The 19,582-nt window shown below is 41.0% G+C and overlaps 1 protein-coding gene across 1 annotated transcript; it reads right to left on the bottom strand.

Annotated features, from left to right (window-relative positions):
* Nucleotides 1-7,634: 7,634 nt before the first annotated feature.
* Nucleotides 7,635-9,536, bottom strand: hoxb1a (homeobox B1a; the record flags this gene model as incomplete). Its single annotated transcript, XM_080856774.1, has 2 exons — nt 7,635-7,957; nt 8,900-9,536. 2 exons carry the CDS (start codon nt 9,534-9,536, stop codon nt 7,635-7,637), a joined length of 960 nt encoding a protein of 319 aa, XP_080712900.1.
* Between the last annotated feature and the right edge of the window lie 10,046 nt (nt 9,537-19,582).

The raw sequence follows: 19,582 nt of genomic DNA, 5'->3' as shown, positions 1-19,582 counted from the left end.
AGGAGGCTGTAACATTTGAGTCTTTTAATATGTTTTCATTAATAACTATTAGAAGTTACTACATGTAACTTCAATTGTTTAGCAATATTGTGGATACATTTTTAAACGCAAGCTTTTAGCGACTGTAAGAACTTTTTTAGGAGGTGGTTTAGCAGTGGCAAGCTTTTCATTTCATTTTATCTGTTATATATCATTCAATATCAATATATCATTCTTATTGTTAACAAGACAAAATTGTCAATGTAAATAGTTCAAAAATGTGGTTAAATACAGTTCAAAGCTATAATTGCCTTTAAAAATATTTCTTAAAATTCAATATCTGACTTTAAAGGTTAACAATTTGTTATGGTATTAATAGTGGTGTGAATATTATGTTTTAACCTTTCCTAACCTTAATAATGTCCCTTACAAAAGAACTGCCCCTCACAAAAGAAAAATGAATAAGGCCCAAAAGGCAACTGTATTTTAAAGCAGACTGGAAAAATATTTTGTTGAAAATTTGGTATCAGAGATCTAAGAAGTATAAAGCTCATATACTGATAAATCTTCTGATCAAAATAATGGCACTGACAGAGTTTAACATTTTTATTAGAGCTGATCTGCACCTTACTCCCATTTTACACCTGGGAAATAATTATACATTCATAGGCTTTTTTTGTTAACTAAAACTTTTTGACAGAGATGAATGTTAGAGATCAATAGGTTTTATAATTTCACTTCCAAACCAAAATTTGAAAGAATCCACTAAACAAATATGTGGTATTTTTTTATATTCCTGAAACCTTTAAAATATAAGATAAACATTTCCATAACACACGAGTTGTTGTGTTTTAGCTTTGTATAACATCAATTCAATTGTCAAAATGGCAAATGATTTCTATCCCCCCTCAAAAAAAAAAAATCTGGGTGGTTTAAAATATTTGTAAATTATTATTCAGCAAATATCTAGTAATGAATTTGAGAGTCCGAAATTCAAAAATGAATATATGTATGTAACCTAAAAAGTATTTGTAGTATTGATTGGTTTTACCGTAGTGTTGAAGTTAAGTCTAGAAGTTAAGTTTTCTTTTGAATTGGCAATTTATCATAATTAATCTTAGTTTAATCTATTAGACATGAAAGTCTTTTTTGCATATATTATCAGTTTAAAAGAGTGAACTCTGACCTGCTCGTGGCTAAAGAAAACAACAACAACGATATCCTGGTATCTGAGGGGAGGGGTTGTAGCTATCGAAACTGTTGGTCTTTTCATCGACTTTAATAACAGAACGGATATTTACAGTACAAAAGAAATATCACTGGACTGGAGAACGAGGGGGAAAACATCGACAAAGGGAGAGGGCGGGGGAGGGAGAGAGAGAGAGAGAATGAAGGTGAGTTTTTCTAGAATGTGGACAGGACAGAGTGAAGGCCCTGGAGATGTGCTCCGGGGCACAGGCTGGAGAGGGAGACCTGCGGTTGACCCCGGAGAGATGGAAGCTCATCACGGCTTCTGACAGCCTGACCCCCGCCTCTCCCGAATTAATTTGGGCCTGAACTCCAGATGAACCTGGGCCTGGAGAGTGGGCAGGCAGGCCGGGCTGTTGGAGGTAGCGCCCTGGGCAAACCTATCCGCCTGTGTAAATATTGAAGCAGTCCGTCAGAGGGTCGAGGGATGAAATGGAACTGTCAAGTCCGCGTAAACTTTGTAGAAGAGGTGAGGCCACGAGAGAGAAGGAGCGCAAAAAAAAAAGTTTGGCAAACTCGTTTCCTCATTCTTAAATGTTCTCGACCCCGGCCCCCACCGACCAACCGTACCCTCTACCCACCTCCCCTCCTGTTGTCAGCACCCACCAAAAAAACTCAATCTCAGTCTTTTTCAGCAACACCTACCCGCCTTCACCTGCGGCACTCCCGCGCAGGCCAAGATAGGCAGCCACTAATTGGGTGGTCATAATGTGAGAAAGAAAAAAAACGAGAATAAAAACTGTGGACGGAAGAGAGAGTGTGTGTATTGGGGCAGAGCGTGGTGAGATTCTTTCAGGGTGAACTCATTGGGTAACCCCCTGACTTCTGTTTTCTTTCCCATAACTCATCCCAAGTTCAGGGGGTTGAAGTTTCTGCGCTCGTCGGCTCTGTTTTATGTGCTGAAGGAGAATTTAGATTTGATGTGGGAGCCGCGCCACGGCCAAGTAGAGAATTATGCGATTTGATGGGAGCTGCACCACGGCCAGATAGAATTATGAGTGTATCAATAACGGCCCTTAAAACGATGAAAATGAAACGTAGCCCTCTGTGCGTGGACAAGGGGCAGAGAGGCACTCTGGTGTGGTAGTTGCATAGTGTTCTTTTATCAGCCACCAGTGACGTATGTGCATTTTCAATGGCAATGCTTGAGTTCAGTGGTCAATCAAAAAATCAATGAAAGGAAGAGAAGAGACAAAAGAAGGCCTTATAATGTAGGCTATATAATGTTTGTCTAATGTGCTATGTCTTTCTCTAATGAATATATGTGTGTTAACACATTCAATTAAAATACATGCAAGGCGGGCAGCATGGAAAGGAACGTACTGTATTGGTGACAGCCTCTTGAGAATTATTTCAAGTTCCTTTAACTATTGGGCTACTAACCAATACCTGTCCATTCCTCACACCACGTATTACAGTCACATCCTCCTCTTTATAAAAACTATACATGTCGCATTACCACTGCACGCACTTCACTGCACTTTTGTAAGATATAGAAGGCATATCACCTAGCATACAGTGCTCACACACACTTACACTTTTCGTTGGAGTCCTGGTTAGATAATGGTGTGTCTATGTCTACTGCACAATAAAGCTAAACCTAATCTAATGTAACGATTCAGTCTATGTCCCATTCAATATTCATTGAGAGGAAGTATCCCTCAGTGGGCAGTTTAATTATGCTACATTTAGACCAGACAAATACTTACATCGCATAGGCTATATTTGTTTTGTATCCCCCTATCCCCAAACACATTTCATAGTGACATAAATTAAGTTGTATGATTTTGTTTACAAATGCGTCATGGGAACACGTCCTTTTTTAGACATTTTTTAGGCAACTTGTTAGTAGTAGACTAACCTGGTCTACTGTTCAGTTAGTCAGGGTTTAAAAGTTAAGACAGGGATACGTCTTCTTTCCGTTTTTCCGTTTCCTTAAAAAGCACGTCAGGCCTTCGCTAATGTCCTGCTCTTAGTCAGGCCTACTTAATGGATGCTGTCCATGTAAACAGTGCTGAAATATTACCTAATTTTGTGATATCACGTAACGTCACAGGAAGATAATGAGGGATTGTAATATGTGTAGACCTATGACGGATATGGAGGCAGCACAAGTTTTGTAGGCTTTATGTTAGATTTTTTTTATTTATTTTTTTACTATTTTTGAACTCTTAGGCCCAATCCCATTTCTAATCTCTACCCCTACCCTTACCCCTACCCCTTTGCCCTCGCTTTTTCAAACGGAGCCATAACGAAGGGGTAGGGAACGCTAGCCCTTCGAAATGGGATAGCCCTTCAACAATTACGTACGTCATCAGTACGAAGCGTCAGCTGTTACGTTACCGGAGAGCGACAGCTGTCACTCACCAGACTTAAACAAACATGGCGCCTGCAGCTGTTATTTACACAATGCAACATTTCATCAAACAAGTTTTAAAATCATGAATTACAAAGAAAATACTTTCATTTGTGTGACGCTTTCCCTGCTGTTTCCGACATTTTTAAATGGACTCGCGCGATGTTTGTTCTTTAATGATCACGGGTTCGCAATGCATTGAGGGAAATCAGTCTACCCCTCCGTTTGAAGTGTGCCCTCGGAAAATCTCCGTTTGGAGGGGTAGAAAGCGCTTCCCCTTCCCCTACCCCTCTGTCTTAACGTGAATTGGGATAGCACTACCCCTACACGTGAACGCGCAAAACGGAGGGGAAGGGGAAAGACGAAGGGGTAGGGGGTGAAATGGGATTCAGCCTTATTCATTACGTTTTTGTTCTCTGTTGGAGAGAAACCAATCAGAGTTCCCCAATCTCTTCCACCTTCTGCACCAACTTGTGAGCTAGGCCTAGGCCCCAGTGAATGTAGGCTACAATTAAAGTTAGTTGTAGGCTACGTTAGTTATTCGAACTAACTTGTTTGATGACTTAGGCCCAATCCCATTTCTAATCTTTGGAGGGGTGGAAAGCCCTTCCCCTTCCCCTTCCTTTCTGTCTTAACGTGAATTGGGACAGCCCTACCCCTCCACGTGAACCCGCAAAACGGAGGGGAAGGGGAAAGGCGAAGGGCTAAGGGGTGAAATGGGATTCAGCCTTAGTGTAGCATGTGGACAGGCACAATGAGGTGTACATGACCGACGAGGGGTAAATAACTCGAGATACCTCAATTTCCCTCATGAATTGTTATTTTCCAAATTCCTAGGTCAGTTTACAAATTAATTTCTCCATATAGGCTTGCATAATGAAATGGCTGTGTTGCCATTAATTCATGAGACAGACATAATTACGTTGTGGTATTTACAAGGAGTGCCAGTCACAAGATCTGTGGGTCAGTTGGCTAAAAACCTATACCAAGAAGTTGCTCCTAATTGGTGGTAAAATTTAATTGTATAGTAGCCTATGCGTATTCATCATTATAATCCTCTGTTGTTACATACAACATATAGCTGGCCATATTCCTTCCCTGCAACATGAGAATTTAAATAGGATAAAAATTGTCATCTGTTTGACCAGAAGCTCAACATCTTGCAAGATTGTCTGCAGGTGTGATAATTCACCTGGCGGGCTGACTTTTGCAAGTGGGGCTTTTAATTAGGTATGTTTGCTTAAGGCAGTTATAGGGTTGTATAGTGGTTAACAACGTCAAATATGATCCAGAAGTGGACTACATTTATGATGTTTCCAATGACGTCGTAGACATGAAACTTTTCCGGAGTTGTAGGCGAATATTCGGTGAGCTATGGTTTTGGGAAGCACTTGAATCGTTTGAGGACGGTTCATATATGTGTAAGTTGCTATGCTTATGTGCAACGAACTCTTGGTAAGAAATAGTCATATATGTGTTTTTAGTATAACGAACAGCTGAAGTAATTTAAATATGGCATTTTTGTATCATCTTTCTTAATTTTCTCGGATTTTTATATCCATAAAAAAAACTCTCATATGTAGGGTTTTGCAGCACTATCTCGATTTAAAAAATGATAACAAGATTATTGAACACCTGTCTTGACAGTTTCCCTTCAAAAGAGTGGAGTCCCTCAGCATAAGTGTCTGAGAACCTAGGCTCTTCATTGTTCGGCAGTCACCACGTGATACGGTGGTGTGTGCACTGGAAAAGATAAACTGGCTCGTACATCCATCCACAGCTCATGGACCTCTGCCTCAACGGTCTCCACTTGGGGAAAGGCTTGGCGCTACTCCACCACAAGAATTGAAATGCAACATCAGTCTTGTGACGAAGTAGTTTGTTCCTATGTGTTGGGAGAAATGTCTGCTTTAGCGGCTCGTGAGGTAGCTGGACCGCTCTGGAACCTTTCTGGCAAGGAGAAGCAAGCTCGTCACTCAAGCGCTTTAAAAGTGATCTTTTGTTGGACCATGGAGGTTGTCCACTAGCCAAGGGATCCTGGCACCAGAAGCAGACCGTTACAACAATGATTATTTCAAACCATGGGCGTACAGTCGAGGTTCATTTCTATTGAGACATTATAATTCACAACCTAGAGTCTTGTACACACAGAGACATTCAACATTTTCAAGAGGTCTGTCAGAGAATAGGTTTTCGATTTTTTTTGATTAGCCTACGAGCAACGCCGCATGCACATCCCATTTTAGCCCATGCAATTAAGTTGTAGGCATGTTGAAGGTGGTGAAAGGTTGCGACATTTAGAAATTATAAAATATTATTGGTTTGTTCACATTAATAACTCTTTGGTATCAAGTCAGAAAATAATCATCTGACTAACACACTTTAGGTTTCCAAATAAAATGTAGCCTACAGCTAGTTACAGCTAGGTTTTTTCTCTATAAATAGCCTACAATTTCAATCTTTGGTTTCAATTATCCTTCCATACCTCTCAATAACAGTTTTTTTTGTTTATCTGTATTCCCATTCCGTTTAGAGATTGTTTTCTAAATGTGTACGGACATCCACACAGCTCGTAGATTGAAGGTCGGTAACGTCTGTTTACATGTTTAGATATCCCAGAGGCGTCATGAGGTAAAAAGGTCAGCACCAGTCACTAGCTGCATTCCACACGAAGCTCGCGCACAACCAGGCCGGATCCGTTGACTGGTCGTTGCTTTCTCTCTTGAGTGCCGGGATGAAATCAGACCTAGTCAAAACAGGGATTCTCCCCAATGAACCTCTATGGCAGATGTATGTAGTTTTTGGGAAAGTGTGGGATTAGCTCAGTGTTACATAGGCAGCGACTGACCTATTCCATGGGTGTCTATTTATCATAAGAAATGTCATCAAAAGACTTTTACTGGGTAGTATATAGCCTATATATATTTACAGACATAGAAATTAACAAGAAAAGAAAATAGTCAAGGGTTTCTATAGAAAAACTTATTTTCACAAGTGGAATTTGTAAAATATGGAACTTTATTTGAGGTAGATGCAGAGATGAAAAAAAAAAACATTATTGGGACTTATTGGGATTCAGAATAAGGCACACAGACAACTAATAAAACTCAGTCCGCCCGCGATACACATTCCAAGAAATACATTCAGTTGTCCCGAAGCAATTAAAAACAAACCGGGGTACTGTGCTGCCATGGCCTACTTCTGTTCACCAATTAAGCTAACGCATTTTGTAAAATAGATCCTTTAACAGGAACAGGTGCATAAACATTGTATGAAAGCCTACATTTTCCTGAGCTTTCTACACTCTAACAGATAGGCCTAACAGAAATAATAAATAGCTACCCATTCATAACGATAAAATTCAACTTTCCTATTTCGTAAGTTATTGTTTGTTTCAATTTTACAAATCATTTATAAGAATTATGCATTTAAATTTAATCGTGGCTTCTCATTAAAAAAGTTAAATCATTGGTCAGTTTGTTAGGTATGACAAATACATTTAGTTGACCAATGTTATCAGAAAATACCCTGTAACCGTAGTGCAAAGGGTTTCAAGTGTACCGTGACAAAACCATTTAGGACAAAAAACAGAAACATTTAAGACTGAACATTGCCAGTGTTACACAGACCAAACAAACTGATACATTAAACGAAATGACTAAAATACATTCTATAAAACAAGTCATAAGTATTGTTTTATGCCAAAAGGCTCCCTGTAAAGTCAATTAAAGGCTTACTTCGATATTAGTAAACATGTGAAAGTGCATTGCATACATAGGCACCCAATGAAAATACCCTGTACATTGACTTTGAAAGTACAATCATCCACACAAAATGGATGCTACTCGCGCATCATCAGCTATAAATCTAACAGAGGTCGCATCAAGTGATTCACTGGAGCAAGAAAAGCTGCAAAAAGTCACAGCACAATACCTCTAAACGTATTGCATAAGATGTGTGTGTTTCCTGTATCGACCCTATTGATACTTTTACCTCATAATAATTTATTACGTGGTGATTCAGTGCCACAAGTTCCGTCTCATTTGATCCATTAAGTTTCTGAGCTCGGTGATGCCCCGGGGGACGTGGAGGTGGAATGGTCAGAGTTATCCTCGAAGTCCTTGTTTGCGCTCGTGGCGCAGGAGGCTGGGGCAAGGCCTTCCTTCTCGCGCTTTTTTTGCTTCATCCGTCGGTTCTGGAACCAGATCTTCACCTGGGTCTCGTTCAGCTCGAGCGTGGCAGCTATTTCCACCCTTCGCGCTCTCGTGAGGTATTTGCTGAAATGGAACTCCTTCTCAAGCTCCGTCAGCTGCTTGGTTGTGAAGTTGGTCCGGATGGTGCTCTGTGGGCCCAGGCCGTAATCTGTCACTTTTGCTGTGAAAAACAGACAAAGTGTTAAAGTGTTGGTTTGGCATAGACTATTACAATACGTGACCATTTTTTTTGTTTTTTTTTAAAGAATAGGTATTGATCACAAAAAGGCATTTTCAAAGTTTCCGACTTTATTTCCTATGCTATAAAGTCAAATAATTAAACATTTTGGGGATAATATGACTTCAAAACTCCATATGAATTCATTACAAGCCTGTGAAAAAATGTTCATCAATCAAAGCCCCTTATCAGGAAAAGATATTCACTAACACTATGGTTCAACAGGCTATCATGTTCAAACATTCTAAGCTCAGCACTTCCCACTACCAAACCACTCAGGGTTTGCGGAGGATATCAAGGCATTCACCGTGATATAACTCAATGTATATTCCCTACAGATGCTTTCGTGATTGTATTGGATGTTACTTCTTACTTCTGATTTGGATTTAAACACAAAAAAAGAGTTATTCCGTGCTAATAGCTTAAATGTAGCACAATTCATATAGTGACTTGACAAGGATGAGGAAGGAAAGACTGTGAATACAATGGGGGCCAAAAGACGAATGCTGCCCAGGGAAACCTGGTAGAAGTTAAAGATAACAGGGCTCGGGCATTTCCTATGGAGAAAGAAAGCACGTCTGCTCGATGCATTAGTGCTAGGGGGTGGGGGACAGGGAGAGGAGAGGTGGATGTTTGCAGGCCAACTCTCCAGAAGGCGAGTCTGGGTTGAGATATCAAACTGTTTCGGGGCCAGTCTAAGTCAGGACCATGTGTTACGCCTCAGAGATACAGAGTACTTCCTTTGTTTTAGAGAGAGCTCTGGAGCAAGTCTGGAAAGTCTTACCCTAAACGCTCGATGAACGTCACAGCGCAGATTACATAACACATAATTTAAAGATAATTTTCCTTAAAACCTGTGAGTGGCAAACAGTTACAAAATCTCACCTGTTTTCGGAGGGTTCCTTTTGACTTTCATCCAGTCAAAAGTCTTTCCTGCTTGCTTTTGATCTGTCACTGTTTCCCTGCCCTGCGAGACCGATAGGTCTGCATACGTGCCCTGTATATAACCCCGCTGATGGTCTTGGCCCTCGCTGCTGTGATGTTGATATGGAGCAGAAGGAACGGCCCCCTGCGCTCCAGAGTAGGCACCGGCTAGCGACCCGTAGTTTGGTCCGACATTAGGAGCGGTGAAGCCCTGTGATTGATAGTACATTGCGTCCTGCTCGTGGTTAAGGTAGTACTGGTGATGCCCGTAGTCCTGATTGGTGCACGACTGCCCACCATAACCGGTGGCAGCGGTGCCACTGTAAGGTAGGCCCATGGTCGTGTGATGAGTCTGAGGTTGATGATGCGCAAAGCCGCTGTTCTGGTGCTGATGTTGGGAGGCCACCGCTGGGCCGTTGCCCCCCACAAAAAGTCGTCCATCAGGTGTGAAGCTGTCATTTGTAGCACCGGAACCCGTATGGAAAGGGGCCGAAAACCCTTGGTCCAAATGGTGGAATCCAGATTTGGGCGAGTAGGCGTTCGTCCCACGGTTACAAATTGTGTACTCCAAGTAAGAGTTCATACTGGAATTGTCCATGCGCAATTGATGACGGCGGGTCAACCTGTGTTGTAGGGAAAGCCTCCTGCCCTGCAACCTCTGGACAGTATGTCATACGGAAGAGAGGAGAAAAAAAACCTTACCTCCTAAGTATTCTGACCGTGCTTCCCTATAACACAGTTTTACCTCAGCTGCTCGTCACGTGACCCGTCACGGCGCCAATGGTGAAGGGACGTCCAGAAGTTTGTCAGCGCACGGCGACCATCCATCACGCGTCTGACATTTGCATGACAAAGCCACTTCAATCAAACTAGCCCATCAATCTGATAACAGCACGTATATGTCAAGCCCTATAAGAAAGGTTCTCCCTAACAGTGAAGAAAGAAATAAAGAAACAGTGGTCTGAACGATCTTGCATGGAAAGTTCCGCTCTCTGTTCTTTCTCCTTATTTTACACACTACTTTCTGTTAAATTCGAACTGATATTACAATATGAAAACTTAGTTAAATCCAGTTCACCTTCTGCAACCGTTAGATCCAGCAAGAATGATATTTCATAATCACAGTTTGTAATTTTCACCCATTGAAGACTTCCAGCACAACACCACAACATAATACCAGTGGCTGAAATCTGTTTAACACTCGAAAGGGGGATAATGCAACCTTTCTGAGCTCGGTCCCTGGTCTGCATCGGTCGCATGTAATTTAATCAGTAGATAGATCTGTTACAGAAACAAAATTAAGCAGACAGTAGGCCTTCTGCTATTCCCAAACCATCGGTGGAAGTAAGGACATATTTTGCCACGTAGCACACTGCAATGAAATGGTGTGCAGTGATATAACCTGGCGAGGTGCTGAGGGAAATGTTGTCGTATTGATTTTGGCCAATTGGTGAATAATTCAGATTGAGAGCTTGCCAGTTAAATTTCCTCGCCAAAATACAAGAACGTGGAGAGTATCTTAAATAAAAAGGACATTTCCTTCTCTTGTCTACACCAAATCTCGATGAGGTTTGTAATGATGGAGGTCTGGTTGTCTGACATGCGTTGGTGGATTACATGGAAGTGAGGAAATGGAGCAGCTAATTATTAATTGAAGTGACAATGGCTAAGCAAGTCCTCCTCTTCATGAAAAAGCCCACGCTCAAAGGAGGGGAACACAACATTCTCGTACATATTTGCTTGATACTACATGGCTGACAAGAGTGGTTAACAATATGACGCCCACAGTAATTTGTAACGTGTCAGGCTGTTTACTGTTGGCTAGTGTCACTGGGAAAGGAATGGTCTCTCGGGCAAAAGTTCAAACCCAGGAGTTTGTTATTTTCCCTTGGTGACGATGTTTTCTTTGTCAAGCGCCCTCGAAAATGCTGGTCCTCCTCCCATCAAATTTAGGCAACCCAACAACATCAGTATTCTTTTCTGTGTTCACCCTGACCAGATAAAATGGCACAAATAATTAAATAGGATTTATATCAATTTGATGTTTATTCTTGCATTAGCATTCAAAATATCATCAGAGTTGATTGACTGTAGCAAGTTACCACGAACATGCGTTGTGGTCCTTTTACAGATTAAAATAAATTCATACCCCATTTTCGTGTACAGGCCATTTAACATAAACAGAAAGGCAAGAATTTTGACCCTTCATTCCAAGCCCCTCCTCCCGTTGACCTGGGATCTCTTCGTTCCCATTATAGCACGGTAGTTCCCCACAAATTCTTAAAGCACATTATCTACTGGAGTGCATGGCTATTTCTCATATTATTGCCCAATGTCTTTATTTGTGGAGGGCGTTACTGACTAAGGACATACATTCCCTGAAGATATACATAGCCTACTTACTGATATATAATTACTGAATTACTGCTAGAAAGTCGTACTCTGTTCAGGCTTGCTGTCCATCGAGCTCTGTGATAGATCTTGAGCGCAGAAATAGCTACGTCTATTACCCAAGTCTTTAGAGATGTCTTTTAAGATTGTTGAATAGCCTGTGAACCAGTGACGGTACGAGGTCTTTCGGGCTTCCGGGAAAATATACTAAGTGTTGCTGCATTTGTTAGAATATGCTTGCATATATAACTACAGTTAATTTAGTATACACATGGGCTTTTTGTATAGAGGCTACGTTTAGGTGTCCTGTGGCGTAATCACGACGCATTTATTTTGCCTACTAATAACGTGTGACATAATGAAGTGGCAATGCACAGAAATTTAAAGCAAGTTTTTCAAAAAACTAAGGAATCTCTTTTTCTCGGACGTTTCTCATGTTACCAAATAAACACTAGCACTAATGCAAAGAGCTAGCCTGGTTTTACCAGACTCGTTTTACTAGCCACCTAGAGGTAGTTTCCCGAAAATTCGTTATGCACAACCCTTAGGCATTTTCCGAACAAGATCGAAAGAAGCAAGTAACGCCTGGACAGATTAAAGTGATTCATGTTTTTTCTAAAAATCCTTATATTTTTCATTATTTAAAAAAATCTGTAGTCTATATTTTGGAAGTAGACACTGTTGTCGGTGAAAAAAAGTTTTGTTTAAAATTCAAAATAATAGTTAAAGTCAACAAAAGAGTTGGTATTTCCTACGTGTATATTGAATGATCAAAAACGTCCTGTCCATGCCTAATCTCAAAGCAAGGGATTTTTGATGACAGTATTTGCCTGGAGAAAGATTCTGCCAACTTCAGGCACGGTACTTCAGGCCTTTCTGAATTGAAATACCATTTAGTCACCTCATCAAGTCCTTCGTAAAAGAACGAGAAAAAATAGTTTATCACACTCTCTTATCCTGTTGATAGTTTGTGCAAGTTCCACACATTTTAATAGAAATACAAATATTATAGAGATTGAAGCAATAGAGTTAACAGGAATTCTCAAACTCTAATTTCAATCGAATTAGTAGGCTATCACATTACTTTATAATTTATTTTATTTAAACATTCCGTGTTTCTGCATACAATAAATTAATAAATCAGCCATTTCAATGGCAGTTTTTTCTTGATAACTTTGCGTGCATAGTTGGCTTCCCCAATATCGAGCCAAAATCGACCTAAAGGCGACACATTGCATCACCACCCGCCTAGTGGTGAGGGGGAGGAACAGGCGTCTGATGAAAATCCTCTCGCTAAATATGTCTCGTTGTCCTCATGTTCCCTCCTATCTGCTGGTTTCAAGGTTCTAGTGTGGAAAGAAGACACATAACGATTCAAAATTAGGCTTATACATTGTTGCTTGAAAAACATTTCTCCAACCGCAACGAGGCACATTACTATACAGTTGACTGCATCAACTCATCTCTTTTTTTTTCTGTTTCATCTGGTGAGCTACTACTAGCCTACTGTGGATTCGATCACAACAGCTTCAGAGGAAGCAACCAATGATAAACCGTGACATAAAATAGGCCTATTCCTGTCCGGTTTTATTGTTCTGATTTTATCAATGTCTCAACCGTTTTCTTGACTCAATGTCTTAACATAGCCTTTTAAAATACAACACAGGGTCCATGGATGGCTTCTTAATGTATAGCTCAAAACTGTTTATTTTATTGTATTGTATTTATTGTATGTAAATGTATAGTTGTAACCATAAGAAATTATGAAAAATCTCATCTGAGTTCACATCAACATTAAAGAATTGTTTCTTTTCCAAGACACATCATATCAACACAATACAGGCATATTCAATATTGAGTGTCATGTTTATTATCCCAAAACAACCTGAACAATAATTAACATTTATAAAATAAGATAATTTGCCATGTTATCACTTATGGTTTAATTGATTCACCTATTCATTTGTTGATTGTAAGTAGGTCTATGAAAAGAAAACATTTAATGTGATGTCATAAAATTGTTGTTGTATTTCGTCTCATCTTTTGTCATTCAAATTGATTATGCTGTAAAAAAAATATTTTTGCATTTAAGTGATATTGGCCTCAAACCCAACATGAAAAAACGATGAGTCTAGAGTTATGAGAGTATGTAGTTACAGTGTGATTGCACTCATATATTTACAAATGTATGAATCTAGCACACACTTCTAGCCATAGTGGCCCACAGATGCACATTTCAATCATCACACATGTTCCATAGGTATTAAACCACAGCGTTGTTTTGTTAGCACCTTGCTCTGATGTTACATGTTACAGGGACACTTTACTTACTTTCTATTATGCTGCTGGCACTCTGGAATCAGTTCTTGTGATACACATTGGGTTGAGCATGCAGAAGATTAGTATGATGAGCAGGAGTTAGATTGGAGCACAGGTGTTCAATGCTAACAAAGCTTTGTGAGGATGGTTAATCAAAAGAACATCAACAATATGTTACCTGCAAGTCAGAATCCAAACATTTCTAAATAAGGGCGGTTGTAGGCTAGAAGTTATTCCCATATTTGTAATCATATGCAATTAGAAATGAATGGGTAATTCATTTCATGCCAATGTTTCTTTTATTTAATGAAGAACACAATGTTATGAAACACATATTATAGAGCAACTTAGATCATGGTCAGTGCATACTGCAACTATTTAGGCTCCAAACTAACGGGATAGCTTCGTCTGAAATCTGTGTTAAGGATAGCTAAGAAGGGTCCAGACCAACCTTACAAAAGTATCTCTTAGAGAAGGTGCCTATGCCTTAGTTGTGGAGGCTCTGGGAATCACCTCAAAGAATGAAGGTATATCTTACGAATGACAGAGAGTTAAGAAGGCTCTTGGAATCGTGCCCCAGGGTATGGTCTAAGGAGAGGTTCTTGTTAGACGAGATTAGGGGTGGAACTGTTCCAGACTCAGGTCCATGACGGGTAAATATGAGCACTGGGGCAGTTTAGATGGGCACATTTTGTGGACATCCCAGCAGGTTTCTCAGAAAGCCTGGTTCTGCTTCAGCTGTTGTTAAATGGTGTAAAGCATATCATTTTGAATTGGCTCTCATTAAGTCCTCCTGAGACCACAGCACCACAGAACTCTATGGGCATTGTTCAAAAGCCTCACACCAGTTCAAACTAAACACTGTCAAAGTGTGTTTCCAGTGTTAAAACCTTTATGCTGGAAAAAGTGCTTAGCTGTTTTCTTTACATCATTCACAGCATCCGATCACCACCATGGTAAGTGTACCCAGCAGAGGGTATAGCTTTCCTCTCCTACTCTCTGGCAGTCATAAACAGTGGATAATGTATTAACTGCAGCCAGATGTGGTGCAAAAGATCCCCGTGTCTGCACCCTATACAGCCACAGAGAAGGCCCCTGGGATCGGAAATATATGTCTGCTCTGTTACTGAGGGCGCACTGACATGGAGTTTACATTCAGAGGATTTGGTGATGAAAAGGCACGCAAGACCATCCCATTTTGCGCTCAAGTTCTGAGATAAACACCCCACTGACACACACATACATATACACATACAGACACACACGCAGAGACATAAACATACTGACTAGTACAAGCAAGCACGCACACACATACCGTATGCGTAAGCCTTCGTGCATGCACACACAAAGATACACATTGTGTGAGCAAGAGAGAGAGTGGAAGATAGGCAAAGAGAGAAACAGGCAGCACAATGCTCCAACATATATAATTTAGATAATTTATTTATTTTGAGGTTTGTGAAAAACTGAAGGAAATATTCCAAGTTTACATAATAAAGTTTTTATTTTACCTCAGAATATAACTCTTCAACACAGCATGTTCTGCATCCATTTCTGAGGGACTTAGCTACACTTAAGTACACTTTGTAACAGTAGCGAGAATCATGTGTATAACCCTGTGTGGTACATGGCGTATGATGGAATTGCTTTTCACACGCCCATAGATGAAAATGTTGTGGAATGAAAGTGTTACATCTTTCCATAATACATTTAAAAACTCGATATGGAGGACCCTCCTGGAGCAAAACGTCCTCAAGGAAACCCCTGCCTTCCCCCAAAGCTATTTTTTTATGGTTGCTCCCACATAACACTCCACATAACACTCCTACCCCGGCCCTCTGAGTGAAATGGTGTAGAACACATTCCTCCATCAAACAAATACACTCATGTTCAATCGTGGGTTGAGACCCCCTTATGGCTTCCAGAAGGAGGATGGTCTTCACACGTAAAGCCTCATATCACATTCAATTACCCATGGGATACAGGACAGAAACCACAGTGCTGTATATTCTCAGTCCGGCGGGGGTTTATTTCGAAGTAGGGTGAGCCTTTAAGGGTACAGATCATCTTCTTTCACATAAACATCAAAACCTGTAGGTCTAAACACAGCTCAACCCTATATGAACCTGGTTACTGGCCCATGTTTGTACCTTGAGAAAGGAATGAAACATTGACCCCCATCACCCACACCCACACCCACCCCAAATGGACTAGGGAAAGAAAACTCTTATGGGAAAACCACTCCTATCGCTTCAACAATTTGTTTATGGTCGGTCCAGCATAACAACCATCCCTCGCCCAGGAAACCCACTGTGCATGACCTGTCAAAGCCGAGCACACTCCCATCTCACCGTGATGCATCTCATAACAGCTGCATATTTCACACCTCTCTTCGTCTTCTCCACTCCACACCAGCATCCAACAAACACTAACCGCAACCCAGACTCCTGGCCCAGCCCAAACAGAGGAAGAGTACATTTCTACGCTATCTTTCATACATCGGACTAAACAGAGAATTTCACCAATTCATTGTAATAAAACATGTCTCACCAACAATCAAATCTTATGTTTCAATCTGAGCTTCCTTAATATAAAACACTTTATACATAATACTTGTGCTTTTTCTATGGGGGTTTTAATACATTTGCATGTTATCAGTTCCCTGTGACTGGTTGGCTGATGTCACCCATGCAAACTGGATACAAATGAACATCAGTGGTCACAGTGCTGAAGCTGTGGTACAAGGTGGTTTACCAGAGAGGTGTTGGTGAGGGGATCGTTGTGGGACACGCGTGGCTGACTCTCAAGGACTTCGACCAGGCAGGGACACAAACATTTCCATATGCACAAATGGCCTTGGCACCATTACAGACACGATTCAATATCCTACACGTCAAGTTACACAGGGAACGATCTGAGACAGAGCTGGCCCAGAACCTCATGGAATGTGGGGCCATATGTAGAATTAAATCAGCTGTCATTTCTGGCTATTTCTGCTTGGACTTGATAATCCTCAATTGAGAATCTTCAACTGTATTCCTTTATATCAACTGGTAGAGCTACATACAGATAAAAATGTATAGCTGTCCAATACTATAAGTTCACTTGGATGGAAGTATCTGCTGAATGATTAAATGTTACTGTAATGTGTGAGCTCTTGGGGTATGTGTAGCCAAGTGCTCCACAATGGAAGACATGGTAAACCTGCTTTTTAGGGCCAAACCTCTACATTCACACTTCAACTCTTTGTTCTTTGGTTCTGAAGACACTTCTGAAATAACAGCATTTTAATGTACATACTGATAGTGTCTTTAACCATCATCAGCACAGCCTCTAATGTTAATGGGTTTTTACACCACAGTTACTGAAAAATATGATGCAGCGACATTTAAACTAAAAGTTCATGTGTGTGTGTGTGTGTGTGTGTGTGTGTGTGTGTGTGTGTGTGTGTGTGTGTGTGTGTGTGTGTGTGTGTGTGTGTGTGTGTGTGTGTGTGTGTGTGTGTGTGCATGCATGCGTGTGTGTGTGTGTGTGTGTGTGTTTGTGTGAGGGGGGGGGGGGTGTATGCACATTTACTTTATCTGTTATCTAAGCATTTGTGTCACCAAACATATGTATAATTGTTTGCCACTTTATGTTATCTTATTTAAAAAATATTCCTTTATTTTCCATTTTTTTGGGTACTTTGGCAAAGGATTCCTGGCAGAAGTATTCCCATTGCTTAAATGATATTCACCAATGTCGTCCAAGCTTTTAACTACATCACATGACATACAGTACATTACTGGATTCCTGGATGCTTGCCCTGGCTTTCCGGAAAACTGTGGAATGTGATAGGCTCAGGGAGAAGTGATCCTCAGACTCCCACACTCTAGCAGACAGGCTATTAGATTAGCCCCCTGGCTGCATGGGCCCACTTAAAATGAAGAGAGAAAAAAACTGTAAATAAGAAAAAAAAAAAAAAACTACTGCAATGGATCAGACAGAAAAAAAAAACGTGTCAACTTGGGCTGGTCCTCATTGTCTGTCGGTGCCATTTGATGACAAGCTCTTACCTCAGCCCTTTGTAATCCTCACATAAACAATTACAGACCTAACGTTTGAGGGAACACTTCACTTCACACTCCTCGTCATGGAACCTACCTAAACACAGCATAAACATGGCGCAACGCCAGTCACTTGATGACAGTGTGTATCAAATGACTTCATACTTCAGCTTTGTACAACCGAGCCCTCTTGAGCTATCCAGCTGGCTAGGCTACATACACACACTGACCAGTTGAATCTTGTACAGCACATGGATCTGTGCCTATGAGTACCTGGGAGGGTTTTCTTTTACATTTTCTTTGTAAATGGCATTTTGAGCCAAGTTCACTTTGAACTAAAGGATAAACTCTGAGGTATTAACTGTTATTGTCCTAGATGACAAATGATTGCCCAAACACTCACTGTGAAACCTTTTCTATTAACTATTCCTCAGATCCTATTTGTATTGTACGTTTCCCACATGTTTCATCAGCTTTCACACAACAGGAAAAAAAGGCAGAGGGGTCCTCCTGTGTGCTTGATGACACCCCCACACATGTGCTGGGAGGACTTATGATTAATCGTGTTTAGATTGTTCGCCTCAGAAGCCTGTGTGGGCGTTTTGACCGCCGTGTGCTCCAACATCTCTCAAAAGGTCCCCATCTCTCAGAAGTGTTCAGCCACATCACGCCAACTTCTCAACACCTGATGAGACCCTTTGGGTTTTGTCAACTGTTTTTACTTTGTGTGTGTTTGCTTGTGTGTGTGTGTGTGTGTGTGTGTGTGTGTGTGTGTGTGTGTGTGCGTGCGTGTGTGTGTGGGTTCATCTCAGTGCTCAGCTCTTCCCATGCGATAGAGGTTTGGGCTGAACCTGGGGCCTGTCACCAGTCCTGGCCACAGGAGGGGGAGGAGACCGTGCTTATGAATGACATGCTGACTGAGACTATCAGCAGCACCACAGTCAACACAAAAGATGCAAGACCAACATGTGATGTCCTCACAGCAGCCTGATGTTTGTGAACAGGTGGGTGTGTGTGCACACGTGCTATTGTGTATTTGTGTGTGCGTTTGTGTATGTGTGTGTGTGTGTGTGTGTGTAGGTCTGTGTGTGTGTGTGTGTATGGAGCAAATGTAGGTGTGTCAACATATTTTTTGTCTGGAGTACAAATGCAATTGGAATCTTGCTGGCCTTCTTCTCCAACCTTTCAGCATTTGGTGGTAAACTGTTGCTAAATTGATCCTTCCCCGTAGTGTTGACAACAGTTATCTCCTGGCAGCCATATTGGCTGAGACGAATAATTGATCAGTTACTGAAATGTCACATTTGTCTTATCAGTTTGAAGCCATCACTGTTTTACCCCGAAACTATAGAAGCTATCATCACCAAGCAGCTAGGGAGACGGGTATGAACAAAGATCCAGAGGGCCTATGGCTTTGTAATATTGCCACATGAACCCTCCCTCTGGAGACAAACACACTGAAACTTGTCCTGACAACCAGTTGGTGTGTCAATCACTGTAGCTCCCATTTTCCAAGGAAGCCTATAGCCAAGAACGTTTTTCACAATCAGCGTCTGTGTTATGGAATGTGTGACATTAGCACTTTTTGTCTGGGTATGTTCTCACTGTGAGGGGTTTCAATTATAAACATACACATGAAACAACACAACACAGACATAAAAACACACACACACACATATACACACGCTACCATATGCACAGTTATTATGTTGCGATGATTGCTTAATGATAGCAGACCATGTATGTAGGCTCTTCAAAATAATCCTTACAGATACTGGATATCTAATCAAGACTGCATGAACTGCATGAACTACTGGAGTGTCTGAAATGTATTGACGTGTTTCATGTACCAAAAAGTCCACTAACCCTTACTAAAAAATTCCCATCG

The sequence above is a fragment of the Sprattus sprattus genome (genome assembly GCF_963457725.1).
Source record: "Sprattus sprattus genome assembly, chromosome: 18".
Classification (NCBI taxonomy): Eukaryota; Metazoa; Chordata; class Actinopteri; order Clupeiformes; family Clupeidae; genus Sprattus; species Sprattus sprattus.
Note: the sequence above shows the minus strand (reverse complement) of the source record. Positions and strands in the feature narration are given on the sequence as shown.